The following is a 16,631-nucleotide window of genomic DNA, read 5'->3' as shown; positions in this document are numbered from 1 at the left end:
AAATTGCAGCTTTCACTCTCTCTAAAGGATAATGAGGTATTACCGAGGAGGAGCAGAGAACGCATCTTATTTTTGTTGACTAATATCCTGCTCAGGTGTTTCAAAGTGTTGATTTAAGGATTTTGCAAAAGTATAGTGGAGGCATGTACTTATTGCAAAGCTTTATAAGGACGGCAGGCTGCGAGTCTGCTGCTGTCCGAACATGGGGAAAAAACAGCAACATCAAGTCAACGCAGGTAAGACTTTTTATTTTATTTCAAACGAAAACAACTGAAAACAACATGTGGAATGTGAAAGTCTTAAATGTTCTGAGGTTTGACACAAACTCTGAGACTGTGGCTTTAACATGAACTAATTAAATCAATGAAAGTCTGACTTCACCTGTTACATCTATCACAAGAATGAGGTCCATACAGGAGGGGAGATGTGTGATGTTTTAACTTAAGACGGGATCATGCAACAAATATCCATTAATATCCATCAGTGTGGAGTGAAAATAACTTTCTTATGTATAAATTGTAATGGTGTCTTTTTGTGTGTGACTGTGCCTTAGGATTGTGTGATTTAACTTGCTTACTTGTATAACGGACTTTGTTCTGCAGTGCACTATGATAGCTTTATGTTTGTTTATGTATAATGTTTTGACTATATCTTGAATAGATTGTGGTTTTTAACTATATCATGTATTATGCTCACAAGAGAATGCTAATTTATTAGCCCCTAGAGGTTGTTTTATTTTTTAAATCAATTATTTAATCATTTCATCAAAAAAAAAATTTTTTTTAACCTTAGAAAGTTTTGCCTTCTTTTTTCCATTACCATGTTTAAACACAGTATATACAGATGTTACAAGAATATACAATATAGACTGTCTTATATCCTTTTTTCCCAGAACAACCTATCTGCATATCAACTATATAATCATACCTGAGCCAAATGTATGAAATCGGATTGAATTTGTGAAATTTGGTTCATTTGGCTCGACTTTATGATCAAAAAGAAAAGTTAAAACTGTCTATTTTGTGACTTCTGCACAATAATTGCTACTTTTTATATCACTACTTAGAAAGCGATATAAAATGAATCACAACTTTGACTCAACAACACATAAGAAGCATTTTTAAAGCCTAAATATGTGACCTAGAAACACTCACCCCCAGGATGTCCATATAAGGAGTTGTGTATTATTCCCACAGCAAATTTCCATGGGTGAACCTGCAGTATACAGTGTAAGAGTTAAAAGAGTTAACGGAAAAGAATGCAAATGCACTAGAAATGAGCATTAGTTATTCCACATTGTACATGACAGAGCAGAAGCATGAAAACAACAAACCTCTTGTCCTTGAAGGTCAGCAGTGCAGCCTCCTGCTGAGGGCAGCGCTGCTCTCCGTCCTGCTGTACGGTCCCGAGCATGTGGCGTCAGACTCGGACGAGGTCGTCTTCGCTGAGTGGGAGATTTGGAAGAGCAGCCACAGCATAAGCTACGACGACATGGTGAGACTAACACCAAGGAACAGTGAACGCACATGTGCTTTTCACGTCAACCTGAGCTCATGTCCGTGTTTTGTGTGACACTGTTCAGGACGACGTGCAAAGAAGGGTCATCTGGGAGGACAACAAGCAGAAGATCCAAGACAATAATCAAGGGTTTTTTATGGGGATGAGGTCGTTCACGATGGCCATGAACAAATATGGAGACCTGGTAAGAAGGACTAACCTTTCCCATCCTGATTTCTCAGCACATATTGTCTATATACTCTATATTGACCTGAGCAAAGCCCAGATAATCAGGAAGGACGTCCGGCATAAAAATCTCTTGCCAAATCAAATATGCAGATCATCCGCTGTGGCTTATCCGCTGTATTCTGTTTATCATCTGATTTTAAAAAAAATCATTGGGATATTTTGAGAATCCCAACCCCAACACTCTTAGAAATGAAGGTTCCAAAAGGGTCCTTCTACAAGGGCTGAGGTTCTATCTGGAACCATTTGATTCTGAAAAACCCTTTCTCAAGGGTTCTTGGTAACACTAATGGTTCCAATAAGAACCATTTTGATCCAGAGAACCCTTTAAAACCCCTTTCCTGAATAAAGGGTTTTAAAAGGGTTCTTGGTGGAATCCTCCAAAAGGGCTCCAAGTGGAACCTTTATAAAAAGGTTCTACCTGGAGCCAAAAAGGGTTCTCCTATGAGGACAAGCCGAAGAACCTTATATGGTTCAAGTGAAAGTGCAAGTGAAAATTAGATATTCAAATGTTTAATCGATAACCTCAAACCTTTGCTGTTTAATCTTGAGTTTTTCAACTGTTATTTAACATATTTCCCAATTTCCATACATATAGACAGGACAAGAATACCAGGTTATGCAAGGGGCCATGATGGACGCCCGCTTTGTAAACCGAGGTCCAACTGTCTCTGCCCAAAGGCTGCGCAACAACGCTAAGAATTTAGATGCTACGTTTGTTGACTACAGGAACCTGGGGTATGTCACTGAGGTGAAAGATCAGGTGAGACACTTTTATAGCCACAGGCAGTTTTTTTGTTTTTTTTTGAAAGAGTGAAAAACACATTAAAAATCAATGTTTTAAATGATCCTAACAGGGTTACTGTGGCTCGTGCTGGGCCTTCAGCACCACAGGAGCCATCGAAGGACAGATATCCAAAAAGACAGGTCAGCTCGTTTCTTTGAGCGAGCAGAACTTGGTGGACTGCTCCAAACCGTACGGCACCTACGGCTGCAGCGGAGCCTGGATGGCAAACGCCTACGACTACGTGGTGAACAATGGGCTGCAGTCGACCAGCACGTACCCTTACACTTCAGTGGTGAGGCCGCTGCCTTCATCTCCACCAGAGCACAACGCTAACAGTTTTTTTCTCTCTCCAGCCGAGTCACTCTGGTTTTATCTGTACAGGATAATCAGCCCTGTTATTACGACAGCAGACTTGCAGCGGCTCATATTAAAGACTACAGGTTCATACCCAAAGGAGACGAGCAGGCCCTGGCTGACGCCGTGGCAACCATCGGTCCAATCACAGTGGCCATTGATGCAGATCATGCCAGCTTCCTGTTCTACAGCTCAGGTTAATTCTCATCATTGTTTCCCTTGATTATGCCTCTGTTTAATCTTGGTGAGCAGACAGGATTTGTATGCTGTCTCCTTCATCTCAAAACATGCTCTGTCAAGCAAAACTATCAGACTTGATTGAGGGATTGTGGCAGCATACTGATGTGAGGTGTGAGGGAATTGTTTATCCCATCAAGTTGCTGAACGCCCAGATTTAGAATTCACTTGTGAAACTTTTCATGGACACCAATCTGTTTGCAGCATCTCAGTTTACTATGGTCCATCTTGACATAAAGCAAATCACTTCCTGTGTGCAGCATGGGAATGTCACCAGGCTACAAGAGGTGGAAACACAACTATGTCTATAGACATAGTTGTGTTTCCACCTCTTGTGAGAATATATTATATGTTGTTTGGGTTTGTGGTTCCACAGCTTCCCTGTACAGTCCTATATGTTATTTGCTTTATTTGTTGGTGGAGAACAACCCGTCACTAAAATCCGTCAGGTGACCACAATCCTATTGAATAAAATAAACGTTTGTAAAAGTAGGAGGTGCATACTAAGTGCCACAATTTGATATAAGGAAAACAAAAAAATATTGTTTCAGTAAATAGTGGTTTAAATTTAACTTGCAGGAATATACGACGAGTCCATGTGTAATCCCAACAATCTGAGTCACGCTGTATTGCTGGTTGGTTACGGCTCTGAAGGAGGTCAAGACTATTGGATCATAAAAAACAGGTCAGAACAACTCTGTGCATCAAATATTACATTATTATTATATTATCATAGAACATGTACGAATGTTATTTTTAATGAATGTTTTTTCCCTATTCTCTTTCATAGCTGGGGATCCAGTTGGGGTGAAGGCGGCTACATGAGGATGGTCCGGGACGGCAGAAACACTTGTGGCATTGCGAGTTATGCGTTGTATCCAATTCTATGATTTAGAGTCAAACTTTAATGCTAAACCTCTGTGGTCTGTCAGTGATGCTCCAAAAACTAACCCCACTATTCATTACTTATATCGCTCTAAAGTCGTCCATATTCTCCACAAACCTGAAGGTGTTTTGTGGGAAGATCAGCGTTGTACAGTGAACACAGTTTCTCTCAGGGACGTAATACACACACACACACTATTCAGCCTATGGAATGGTTTTTTTTTGATTAGTTAAACTCATATAGTCATATATTTCCCTCTCTCATCCAGCATTGTGGCCAATTTATTGTTAGATAAACACATACGTGACAATAAACAAGTCAAATTGCAGCATTTACTGCAGAGATTCTAGTCCTATCAGAAGGAAAATTAGTTTGCAGTAAAATTGGAATTGTAGGAGATAGTGGATTTGCACATTTGCAGGATAGATATGGATATTAAATCCACACATATTTTGAGTTGTATTTGAGTTTAATTTTAAATTTATAGTAAAGCATCTTGACAGTGCTGAACTGAGAGGATCAACCACATCGACAGTTTTCTGTTGGAAAGACAAGAGTAACTGACTCAATTTAATTTCAAACACGTTCCTGTTAGAAACCAAGGTCTAAAACTAAAATTAAGATGACCAATCCTGAAAACGAAGTCCCTCAGGACTAAATTCTGCTTCTTCAACAGTAACTTATAGAGGTTTATTTCCTTTTCCTATGAGCTCCCTTTGACTGTGGGTTTATCTTTTTGTGTCTCATCATGTTGTGACACAGGCTTTAACTATCAATGGCTGCTTTCACAAGAAAAATATTCTTGCTTTTTTTTAATGAATGATTATTCCAGTATCACTTTTTCATGCAAATGACTTTACATTACCTATTACAAAATAAGCTAAATCTTCAGATCAACTTTTTTGTTAGTGAAGTTTGTACATGGTAGAAATGACATATAGAGAGGTTGAGGGATAAAGGGGTGGTGGTGGTGGTGGTGTAAATCCAGAGGCCTAAATGTGTTTCAGGCTTCAATTTGATCCCGACTGAACACAATATGTTTACTTTCAATGCAAAACAAAAACATAAAATTAAATGAAACCTCACGGACTGACTGATAATAAAGGGATTTCCTTCTGTCACGTTGTCTACATATCGTTTTTTCAACACAGACACTTCTCTCACTTCATTGAGCCATCATTCCTACGAGTACAACCACACCTCACTGAACTTTGAACCAATCTTGCAGATACTCACACATTGTTTCTCACAGTCCAACTCGTCTTCATGCATCTCACATAAAACAGCTCCAAGGGTCACCTGCTTCACAGTTTACCTGGCGAGGAGGAGGAGGAGCTCTGAGAGACAGAGAGGTTTTTATTTTTAGACTCACATGGTAAACTGAAAAGCTAAGAATGCACAGGAAAACATCACGGCCAAGTGGAGTATGGCTCGTTTTGCTTTGCTTTGCTCTGGTTGGTTCGTCTGCTCAGAATCATCCAAAGAGTCGACATGACAGACACTCGCATGAGAAGATACATAGCATGAAAAAGTACTGTGAACCTTCCTTCAGCAACCAAACAGTAGGTGATCCGACTACAGCAAAGATGTTCTGTTGGTTTTAGTGGCTTTTTTTTAATGGGGATTTTTGTTGTTTATGTTATTATTCTGCCTCTGTTTGGTCTTCATTAACAGAAATGATGTAAGATTATTTATCAGCAGGGTGAGCACTAGAATACTCCATACTTGTTTGCAGCCGGTTCACTTTACTAGCGCAATGTTGCTGTTGCCACATGTCTGTCTTGACGTAAGAAAAATCACTTCCTGTGTGCAGGACAGGAATGTTGGTGGGCAACACAGCTGGTATAGCTCAGCGGTATAGTCCACAGACCTTGGTGTTCAAATCCCTTGTCCCCGCTAATACCCAGTGTGGGCCCTTAGGCAAGGCACTTAATGCTACTTGCCTTTCTCAGATGTGTGAATTGATCAAAATAAGTCACTTTGGATGAAAGCATCATCTAAACGACATGTAATGTAACACAAGATCTTAATCAGTTAATTAATTTGACAATGGTATGAATGTAACTGATGTTTGTTTGTTGTTCATGTTTAAAAGTTACGCACTACAGCTTTAACTTTGTCTCAGTTTGATGATTTATGTGCATGCTTGGGTGCAAAGAAAGGTCAATAAATGACTGTTTAATTTCTGATTAGTTAACTCTTAATAGTTCTCTAGCAAACATCATAATAAAATATGCTTGGATATGCCTATTTCTCCTACACACATGCTCCTCAGTGAGCCTAAGACCACATGTGTCCCTCTCCGTCTCCCTGCCTCACCCTGATAAACGTGATAACAGCTTTCTATGCACTGTTTGCTCACGTTAGTTGACCCACAGTCGATCGCTCGACTCTATGTGTGTCCACACAGAAGTGCGGCTCTGGCTTCTACAGAGAACGGACCGGGCCATACCGGGGTCAGTGTGTGCCATGCCGCTGCAACGGACTCTCCAATGAGTGTGATGAGCAAACAGGGAACTGTGTGGTTGGTGTTATTCACTCACGACGACGCACAGACAGTGGCACATATTCATTTGTTCATTCACGGCACACTGGACGGTTGTGGCATTTGCAAGCACATTGCCAAATCAGACAAAAACACATTGTTCACGTCATGTTTCATCTCTACCTAACCTCCAGAACTGTCTATTCAACACCACTGGTGCTCGCTGCCAACGCTGTGTAGAGGGTTACTATGGAAACCCCGCCAACAGGACCTGCCAGGACTGTCCGTGCCCTTTTACATGGAACAAGTTGGTCTTTTTTTTATGACCTAGCTCAAACAGTTCAAACACAGTCTTTCTGCGTGACAACAAATGTCTGGTGTATTCTTTTTCCAGTTTTGCTTTGGCCTGTCTGGACATTGGCTCAGGTGTGGTCGAATGCTTGTGTAAACGTGGTTACAGTGGATTCAGCTGTGAGAGGTTTGTACACTGTTGATTGACGCATATCATTTACATATCATTACATGACACAAATGTCCCTGATGTTCAATGACACATGAGCGATTTTAACATGTAGCTCTGTCTGTACAAGCGTAACAATTGTAAAAAAAGGTTTTGTTTCTGTTGTTTTTAAGATGTGCACACGGTTACTTTGGTAATCCACTGGTGCAAGGAGGCAGCTGCAAGCCCTGCAAGTGGGGGGACAGCAGCAACTTGGATGTTTGTGATCCTCTAGCTGGAGGTGATTATGCATTTTCAGATAGGGATGGGGGACGATACGACTAGTTTTGTGTCTGATATCACAAAATATACCGATATTAGCCCGATACAGTCATTTTAGATCACTTATTCACAATAGATTTAAACAGCCCAAACATGACTCAGCTGAAATGCTTTTGCTGATTTTTTATTTACATTTTCTACAGTCTGTGCATGCTGAAGCATGCGATATATAGGATTTTTGTATTGTGTCTGATTTTACATTTTACATTTTGACCAGTATCAGATTGATACCAATTTCCATCCCTATTTTCAAACATATACAACTGTAGATTAATGATCTGATTAATGAATAGTCAAATTATCAGTTATAGGTGAAGATGTCTTGATCTGATCTGAAAACCCTAACATTTTTGTTCCTATGTCTCCCTTTTGAAAAAAAAAAAAAAACTCTCGTCCTGTTTTTACTGACAGGCTGTGACAATTGCACATATTCTCTACTAATTGATTTGGAGAAAATGGACGACAGTCTGACTTTGTTGGATCAGCAGCTGCAGAACATCAGTCTTGTCTCTGCTTCACACTCAACTCTGACCAACCTGGAAGCTAACGTCTCTGAAACAAAGGTACTGGTTCGCAGTTGTCACTGTACACGTCTTCAAGCATCGATTACCCTCACAAATCCTGCATAAACTTCAACTGGTCCAGAATTCAGCTGCTCGCATCATCACCAGAACCCCCTCATTCCACCACATCACCCCCATCGTACAACAACTCCACTGGCTGCCGGTTAATCTCAGAATTCAATTCGCTCCTCCTGCTCCCTCAGAACCTCACCGTGCACCGTGGGGAGCAGAGCTTCCAGTCGCTCTGCTCCCCCATTTCTGGAATTCACTCCCACCAGACATCCGCTACTCTGACTCTCTTTCCCTCTTCAAATCCAGACCCACCTGCTCAAAAGAGCCTGCTCTCTTTCACATCATTATCTGTCTTGAGAGACAAACAAACAAACACCTCTGTTTTCCAGATTTTATCAGGGAGCGTCAGTTCTGCTGTGAGACAACTGGATCCAAAGGCTGAGCAGCAGGAAGCAGATGTAAACATTGTCAGGGACGACTTGAGTCAACTTTTTCACAAGGTACCCTTTTTTTGAGAAATTGTTTAAAATGTAAATTTTACAAAATGTGCTTTTATAAAATGATTTTACGTATGTTGCACAAACAACTTGCAGATTATTGGCAGGCTCTTGAGTTTTTGTGTAAGCAGTTATATGCATGAGAGGTTTTTGACATTATTTTCATTTAATATCAACTTTCCAGACTCTTCAGTTGGAGTCAGATCTGGACAAGGTTTTGCAGAATGGAAACGGAACAAAGTTGAAGGCCGATGAACTACTTCCTAAAGCTGAATCTCTCTTCACAGCAGCACAGGGTACATTGCACAATCACTCCGACAGTGGCACTGTATGTCACATTAACAGATTTCATAAAATGTGATACTGCTCTATAATTATTCAGAAATGATATTCAGAGGGATCACATTCATTGTGTCCACGACTTTGGCGATGAGCAGTGAAATGTTGTTTACGTGGAGCCTCGGCGAGCCGCAGCACCTCGACGCATCATCAACAATGCTATCTCTGTTATTGTGTTTTGCCAGATTTGATAAAACGCTTATCTGCGGTAAAACACGGAGGATCCATTACTCTGTCTGAGAACGACAAAGTCAGGATGATGGAGGAAGCTCAGCGTCTCGTGCAGGAAATGAGAGAGAGGAGCTGTGCTGCACAGAGAGAGCACGCCGGCAGCGAGCAAGAGGAGGCACACAAATGTGAGGGCTTTTTAATTTATGTATTGGTTTGTTTGTTAGATATTAGGTTCTGTCTGGTGCAACCATGTGTGATGAAAGCTCCACTTGTTTCAGAAACATTTACAACTGTGTGTGAAGTACATGAATTCCTTTACATACTTACTTTGTAAGGGAATGGACTATTCTTTGTCCTGGAAAAAGTGTAAATTGAAAGACATTAAATGATGTCTCCTGAAGACACGTCTGTGTATTTGCATATTAAGGGCTTCTAATTTATGTCCAAAATGGTAATCACAGTTAATTATATTTTGATTTCCGTGTCATTTGTTCACTTCATTGTTGGGCTACATTCAGCTGAATGAACATCCTCCTGCTGAATCTTTAAAGGCCCTCAAGCCTGATGAGTTGAGAGAAGCTGTGCATTATCATTTAACAAGAGCTTATATCAGCACAGATAATCACACCATTTTCCCCCTCAGTGCTGGACTTAATCAGGGCCAGCGTGACAGCTCCGGCGAGAATCCTCCAGGCTTCAGACTCTCTGAGGAAACTGGCCGAGCTGCTGTCAGAGGCAGAGGAGAGAGTCAACGTAACTCGGGGCCTGAACCTGAAGAGTCGTGCTGCCTTTCAACATCTGTGGGTGAGCTGACACACACTCATTTACAAAATAACATATAGCAGTGTCATACGCAGACATCTTCACCATTTGCATCACTATCTTCAGAATAAACTGAGCACTCTGCTTCCTGTGACGGAAAAGACTAAAGATCTGCTGCACAACGTTTCCAACGTCATCTTGATGCTTAAGGAACTTCAAAAAGTAAGTTGTGATGTAATGATGTGAGTGTGAGAGTGGATGGTTGTATGTCTCTATGTGGCCCTGTACTGTATATTGTCTATATTGGGGCACCAAAGCCCCCCCGTGACCCTCATGTGGAGGATAAAGCGGTAGAAGATGAGTGAGTGAGTGAATGAGCTTTTGATTGCACAGAATAAAGTTTACCGTGTGTACACTGCAGGAGTCTGAGCATCATGCGGCTCAACTGGATGGCGCTGAAAGGGAACTCTCTGTGAGACTGCATAAATCTCTCCAAATTAAGGAAAAGGTGGATGTTGTAAACAGAGCTGAGGAGCAGGCGGAGCAGCTTCACAGAGCTGCAGCTGAATATCAAGGGTAAGAAATAGATAAACACCAAAGAGAACTACCTTTATGTTGACTTTGTGTGTTTTTATTGCAGAGTTTTTAGTAATTCCTTGGACAGTGTGCGGCGTAAAGGGGTTTACAACAGCATCATAAATGCCATAGAGAAGGCAGAGGTGGCCGCAAATCAGTCCAGAGAGGCTGCTGATCGAGCTATAATGGTAATCCTTATTTATACCTGATGAGCATTTATAAGTTTACTCACTGAACATATTGATGAAAATCTACTGATATGTAAAGGAGGAAAGTCTGGTCAAAACAAGTGAAGGACTCAAAGAAAATGGAACTCATTTACAAACAGAAGCCAGCGACACTCAGAGTTACTTTGACAGTGAGTTAAAAAAAAACAACTAATTTGCAATATGTCAAATTTTCAATGCACAAAAATTAAATGTGATATTTTTTTTGAACAGGACTTTCACATACACTGACCACCAGCAAACACCATGCGACGAGGCAAAAGGAAAAAAGAGAAGCGCTGCAAACGAGCATCTCAGCCGTGGGCAGTGACCTCAGAGCGATCAGAGGAGGTCTGTGGATTTACGCCTCACATTTGCTGCACATGGACACGGAGACGCGAGGTGATCTGATCGTAGCCTTTGTCTTTTTTGATTTACAGACGACAACAAAGTCCTGATAGAGTCGGCCAAAACGGCTGCTTCTGTGTCTCACTCCACAGTCAGAGCACTGACACAGAGAGTGAGGAATATCAGCCAGGAGGTGGAAAGACTCACTTTGACCACTGTCACTGTGAATATGGACAGTGCAGAACAAGCGTGTGAGTATTCAACGGTAAATATGTTCTTAATATATGGCAGTTACTTTTAATCTTGGTTTCTTTTTCAGTGACAAACTTAGAGACAGTACTTCCTTTGTTGACAAACCGCCTCAGACAAGTTGAGACTCTCAAAAGAAAAGTATTGCCGAGCTCCAACATGACAGACAGCATCAGGAGAATCAAGGACGTGGTAGATGAGACAAGAACCTTTGTCAACAGGGTAAAGTAGAGCCGAGTTCCACTGATCTAAAATGACCAGAATCAAGTATTTTTCAATCAATCAATCAATCAATTATCTACACTTATAGTGGTAGAGTTATTGGTTCTTATTCCAACCTGGTTAACACACTAGGAATACATTTGTTTTGTTTCAGCTTTCCATTGCCATGACTTTCAATGGGAAAAGTCACGTCGAGCTTCATCCTCCGAGGATCCTCGAGGACACGAAACCGTTTACATCAGTCGATTTGCTTCTAAAGCGTCATCAAAGCGATCCCCCAAAGGGCGACCGCAGGCGAAGGCAACGGCAGGGCAAACGGAGAGATGCCAACCTCTTTGTTTTCTACCTGGGCAACAAGGATGTGAGTGTTACACAAAGAGCTGAGCCTCACAATAACAGAGAACTGGAGGTCTGGCTCCTGATTGGACAAAGTGTTGTAGGAAAACCCCTAAGAATGAAAGTGTCACTAACCAAACACTCTCGATCAGAGGCTACTTGCAGCCCACCAACTATTTTCTCATACCATGTCAAAACAAACCCTTTTCCTAAGAAATTTTATGAAATACAGTTGATAGGTGATTTAATTTAATTGCCCCCACCCCTACTGAGCAGTTGTTTTAACAATCCAGGCCATTTTAGTTTGAGACCCCCTGCTCTAAATCAGTGATATGTGTCGGAATATTTAAAGCTACAGTGTGTAACATTTGTTGATATTCAAAATGCATGCACTGTGACAGTATTTCACTTACATCAGCTTTAAACTGTCAGTGTAATGATGTTTCTGTGGCGCTCATCTGTAATTCCACAGGTCTCTGGAGACTACATCGGGATGGCAATCAGGGACAACGTGTTGATCTGCGTCTTCAAGTTGGGAGACGTCGTCCACGAGGTGGAAACCAATCAAATAAAAAGAAGCGCCGATTTGAATTCATCAGACTTTGACAGGATTGTTTTTCACAGGTACTCATGTGATACTATTATGACGCCTTTGCGGGGATAAGTAACGTACTTATCTACATATCTTCACGTCAACAAATCCCACAGAGTTTACCGAGACGCTGAAGTGATCGTCATACGCAACTTCACATCTCAACAACCCGTCAGACTGGCTCCTACACGTCACCTGTCAAACTCAGGGACTGGCGTCCTCCACCTGGATCCTGACAGTGTTGTTTTCTACGTGGGTGGTTATCCTGATGACTTTACGGTAACTAAGCACAGTTACTATTTCAGCTTTTCTCACACTGGAGCAGATCATCAGACAAGTGTGTTTTATTGTCTGCTATAAATAGATGAAGAATCTCAGACCCCCAAATCCCAAGTCTATACATTGTCTACAGATGTTTATATTCTGTATATGAAACCCAGTTACCATGAACAAAGGTAAAACAAAAAGAAGAATCTGGAAATACTATCTATATTATTGATTTTCCTGCTCAGTATTCTCTCTTTGCAAGTCAAAAGTCTGTAAATTTGAGTATGAAAAAATTCACATTTAGGGCGAGTACTGCATCGTTACTACAGAACACAGTACTAACTCTAAATTTGAGATATGAAATATAATAGTTTTTGACATTATTAGAGTACACACAGTCTTTAGTGTCAAAATACTTTCATTTTATATCATTTTAACGTCTTAAAGGTACAATATGTAGTATTTATGGGTTTATATAACCCAAAATCCACTTTTTTATACATATTATGTGCTCCTGCATTGTCTAGTCGTTGTATAATAGTTTTTGTTTCATTTTCGTAGTGTTTCAAAAAGTCATGTAAAATAACATGACCGCGGACCGCGGTTGCATAGCCACTGTTAGCAGCGAGACGCCATGTTTCTACCGGAGCCTGTAAGGACAAACGCGAGAGAACAAAACAAGCGTCTCTTTACTTGTAGCGGAAGTCCCGCCTCCTCTCTCTCCGCTTCGTCTGCTACGGCCGCGGTAGCTCGCCCTCTCCCTCGCCTCACGAACCTCATCTGCTGACACGGAGAAAGACGACGAGGACGACATTTGAGCAGCTGCGGATACCGTAGCGCTCAGGGAAGGGAGGGGGTGAGCTGAGCAGCAGGTCTTTGTTGTAAATTTCAGCCTCTCCTCTAGATGGCACTATAAACTACTTATTTCCCCTTTAATGTCTCAGATTAAGATTCAGATTAAGGATCTTGTTGCTGTAGCCTGCACACTTCTGCACTCTCTCTCTTCCTTTTACTTTTTGTATTATCTATCGTTTATAGGTTTATATATGAAATTGTTTTGTCTCCATAATTAGTACTATTTGTACTATTTGTGCTGCTATCTTGACCAGGACTCCCTGGAAGAAGAGATATTGTATCTCACTGGGACTTTCCTGCCTAAATTAAGGATAAATAAAACAATAAATATAAATAAAATGATTCTTAGTAGTAGTTCACCACATTTTGTGTATTTTCATTCCAGCCACCGCTGGAGCTGCGTTACTCCAGTTTCAGAGGAGCGATGAAAGTGTCATACGTCAACGATAAACCCGTGTCTTTGTTCAACTTCAAACATGCGGTCAATATGAATGCAAAGCAGCCTTATATCAGGTAAGTTTTTCTCCTTTAAGAGATTATAATCCCACAGATCCTCTCATACTATAATAACATATGCTTCTTTTGCATTTTATTCATGTATTTAGGATTCCCAAAACAGAGGTGTCTGATTACTATGATGGGACAGGTTACCGCATGGCCCTCGTGAAAGAGCCAGAGAAGAAGAAGAAGAGAAGATTGTTCAAATTTCACACCAACAGCAGAGAGACAGAGGCGTTGTTATTCTACATTGGAAATGAAGTATGGTGACTTGAACAGATGTTCAGAATTGTACGCTCTGGGAATGGTTATATCACAAATATATGTGCTTGTTTTTACAGGCGTCGTTTCTCTGTGTGTTTGTGGAGCGAGGCTTCCTGGTGCTTCACGCTCGACAAGGAGGTCGAGAGTTCAGCCGAGTTCAGAGTGCTGAAAAGATTTCTCTATTTGTAAGAGAAGCTATTATTAGTTAGTTTAATGAAACAGGACACACTTTCTGAACGCATGTTTTGTTTTTTTCTTTTTCCTGTCGTAGGACAAAGCCTTCGCGATCACCGTCGCAGAGCGGTTCACTGTTCATTACGGACGACAAAACATTTCCACAGAGCACATTCACTCAAACTACACCAGTTATTATGTTGGGGGTTTGCCTGCACATCTGAGGCTGAGGTAACAAAACAGACAAAGACGCATATGGTTCAGCTCGTCTGATAAGCATTTTTCAAACTTCTGTCTTATCATGTGTTCGATAAACAGGCACAACATCACAGCTCCACCGCTGAGAGGATGCGTCGATCGCGTGACGGCAGATGGCGAGATCATCGAGTACAACAGGACGTTGGGCGTCACGGATGGATGTCCACGTTCACTACTGGTAAACCGTCACAAATGATGTCACAAATGATGACAATGAGTCACGGCTGCCTTAAAGCTGCAGTAGGCGGGATCACTGGAGTTGAATCCACAGTTTATTTAGAACTTATTTATAACTACTAACTTTTTGTGATTCATGTCTCTCTCTGTGCTGAGCTCCTCTAATCAGAAAAGCGTCACTCGTTTCATACACAACAGATGACCTGAGGAAATCTCTCCATCTCTGCTGATAATGACTCATGATTTATTGGGTTTATTGTCTGACTAATAACGGGTTTTAGTGCCACTGTGGTGAAAATGACCGGTTTACAGAGAAGGTGTGGAACAGCCAATATGACGATATGAGCACCCACTTTTCTCTCTGAAGTGCCCTGTGATTGATCAAAGTGCCATCACTCTGTGAACTACACTGTGATCCGACTGGTCAGAACATCTTATCACACTACAGACTGAGTTGTAAGACTATATACTATACTTTATTATGCACCAGTGTTTCCCAAACTTTTTGGGGGCCCATTTTTCAAAGATGGCAAACTGATGTGATTTGCAATAAAGCAAAGCTGTGTCTTCAGTAAAACCTCTGACACCTTATATCTTATATTGAAACAACTGCAGAGAATGGTGGAGGAGCACAGGTGTGTATATATTAATATATGTATATATGCTGCAGCCTAATTAAGGAGAATGAGCTGCAGGTATGAAAGAGATCAGTGAAGCCAGCTGAGGTGATTATCATCCAGGAGAGTTAATAAACCAGTAAACACGTGAAAATGTAATATTAAAAACTACGAAAACTTGTGACAATTAATTTGAATTGGTAAACTATATATTTAATAAATGAATCACAAATTCATTTTATGGATGTTACTGAATTGTATTCAAGCATATTTTTGGCAAAAAAAGCTGGGAGGACAAAATCTGTAAATAAATTATATATGACTGCTGTGACCATACTATACATACTATACTATATTATATCATACTACACTATACTATACTACACTGTACTACACTATACGAAACTATACTATACTATACACTAAACTATACTATACTAAACTGTACTACACTACACTACACTGTAATATACTACACTACACTACACTGTACTACACTACACTACACTACAGTGTAATATACTACACTACACTACACTACACTGTACTACACTACACTACACTACAGTGTAATATACTACACTACACTACACTACACTACACTGTACTACACTATACTGTACACTACACTATACTACACTACACTATACTACACTACACTATAATATACTACACTACACTACACTATACTACACTACACTACACTACACTGTACACTACACTATACTACACTACACTACACTACACTGTACTACACTATACTGTACACTACACTATACTACACTACACTACACTATACTACACTACACTATACTGTAATATACTACACTACACTACACTACACTACACTGTACACTACACTATACTACACTACACTACACTGTACACTACACTACACTACACTACACTACACTGTAATATACTACACTATACTACACTACACTGTAATATACTACACTACACTACACTATACTGTAATATACTACACTACACTACACTACACTACACTACACTACACTACACTACACTACACTACACTACACTGTACACTACACTATACTACACTACACTGTACACTACACTATACTACACTACACTACACTGTAATATACTACACTATACTACACTACACTACACTGTAATATACTACACTACACTACACTATACTGTAATATACTACACTACACTACACTACACTATACTACACTATGACCTACATTACACTATACTGTACTACTCTGTACTACATTACACTGTACTACACTACACTAAACTACACTATACACTATACACTATACACTATACACTATACACTATACTACACTACACTGTACTACACCACACTATACTACACTACACTGTACTACACTACACT

General features: G+C 40.5%; 1 protein-coding gene across 1 annotated transcript; it reads left to right on the top strand.

Annotated features, from left to right (window-relative positions):
• Positions 1-202: 202 nt before the first annotated feature.
• cts12 (cathepsin 12) lies at positions 203-4,011 on the top strand (the record flags this gene model as incomplete). Its single annotated transcript, XM_083888206.1, has 8 exons — positions 203-236; positions 1,349-1,494; positions 1,583-1,702; positions 2,342-2,506; positions 2,601-2,822; positions 2,912-3,080; positions 3,701-3,806; positions 3,912-4,011. 8 exons carry the CDS (start codon positions 203-205, stop codon positions 4,009-4,011), a joined length of 1,062 nt encoding a protein of 353 aa, XP_083744332.1.
• Between the last annotated feature and the right edge of the window lie 12,620 nt (positions 4,012-16,631).

The sequence above is a fragment of the Microchirus variegatus genome, assembly GCF_963457635.1.
Source record: "Microchirus variegatus genome assembly, chromosome: 4".
Classification (NCBI taxonomy): Eukaryota; Metazoa; Chordata; class Actinopteri; order Pleuronectiformes; family Soleidae; genus Microchirus; species Microchirus variegatus.
Note: the sequence above shows the minus strand (reverse complement) of the source record. Positions and strands in the feature narration are given on the sequence as shown.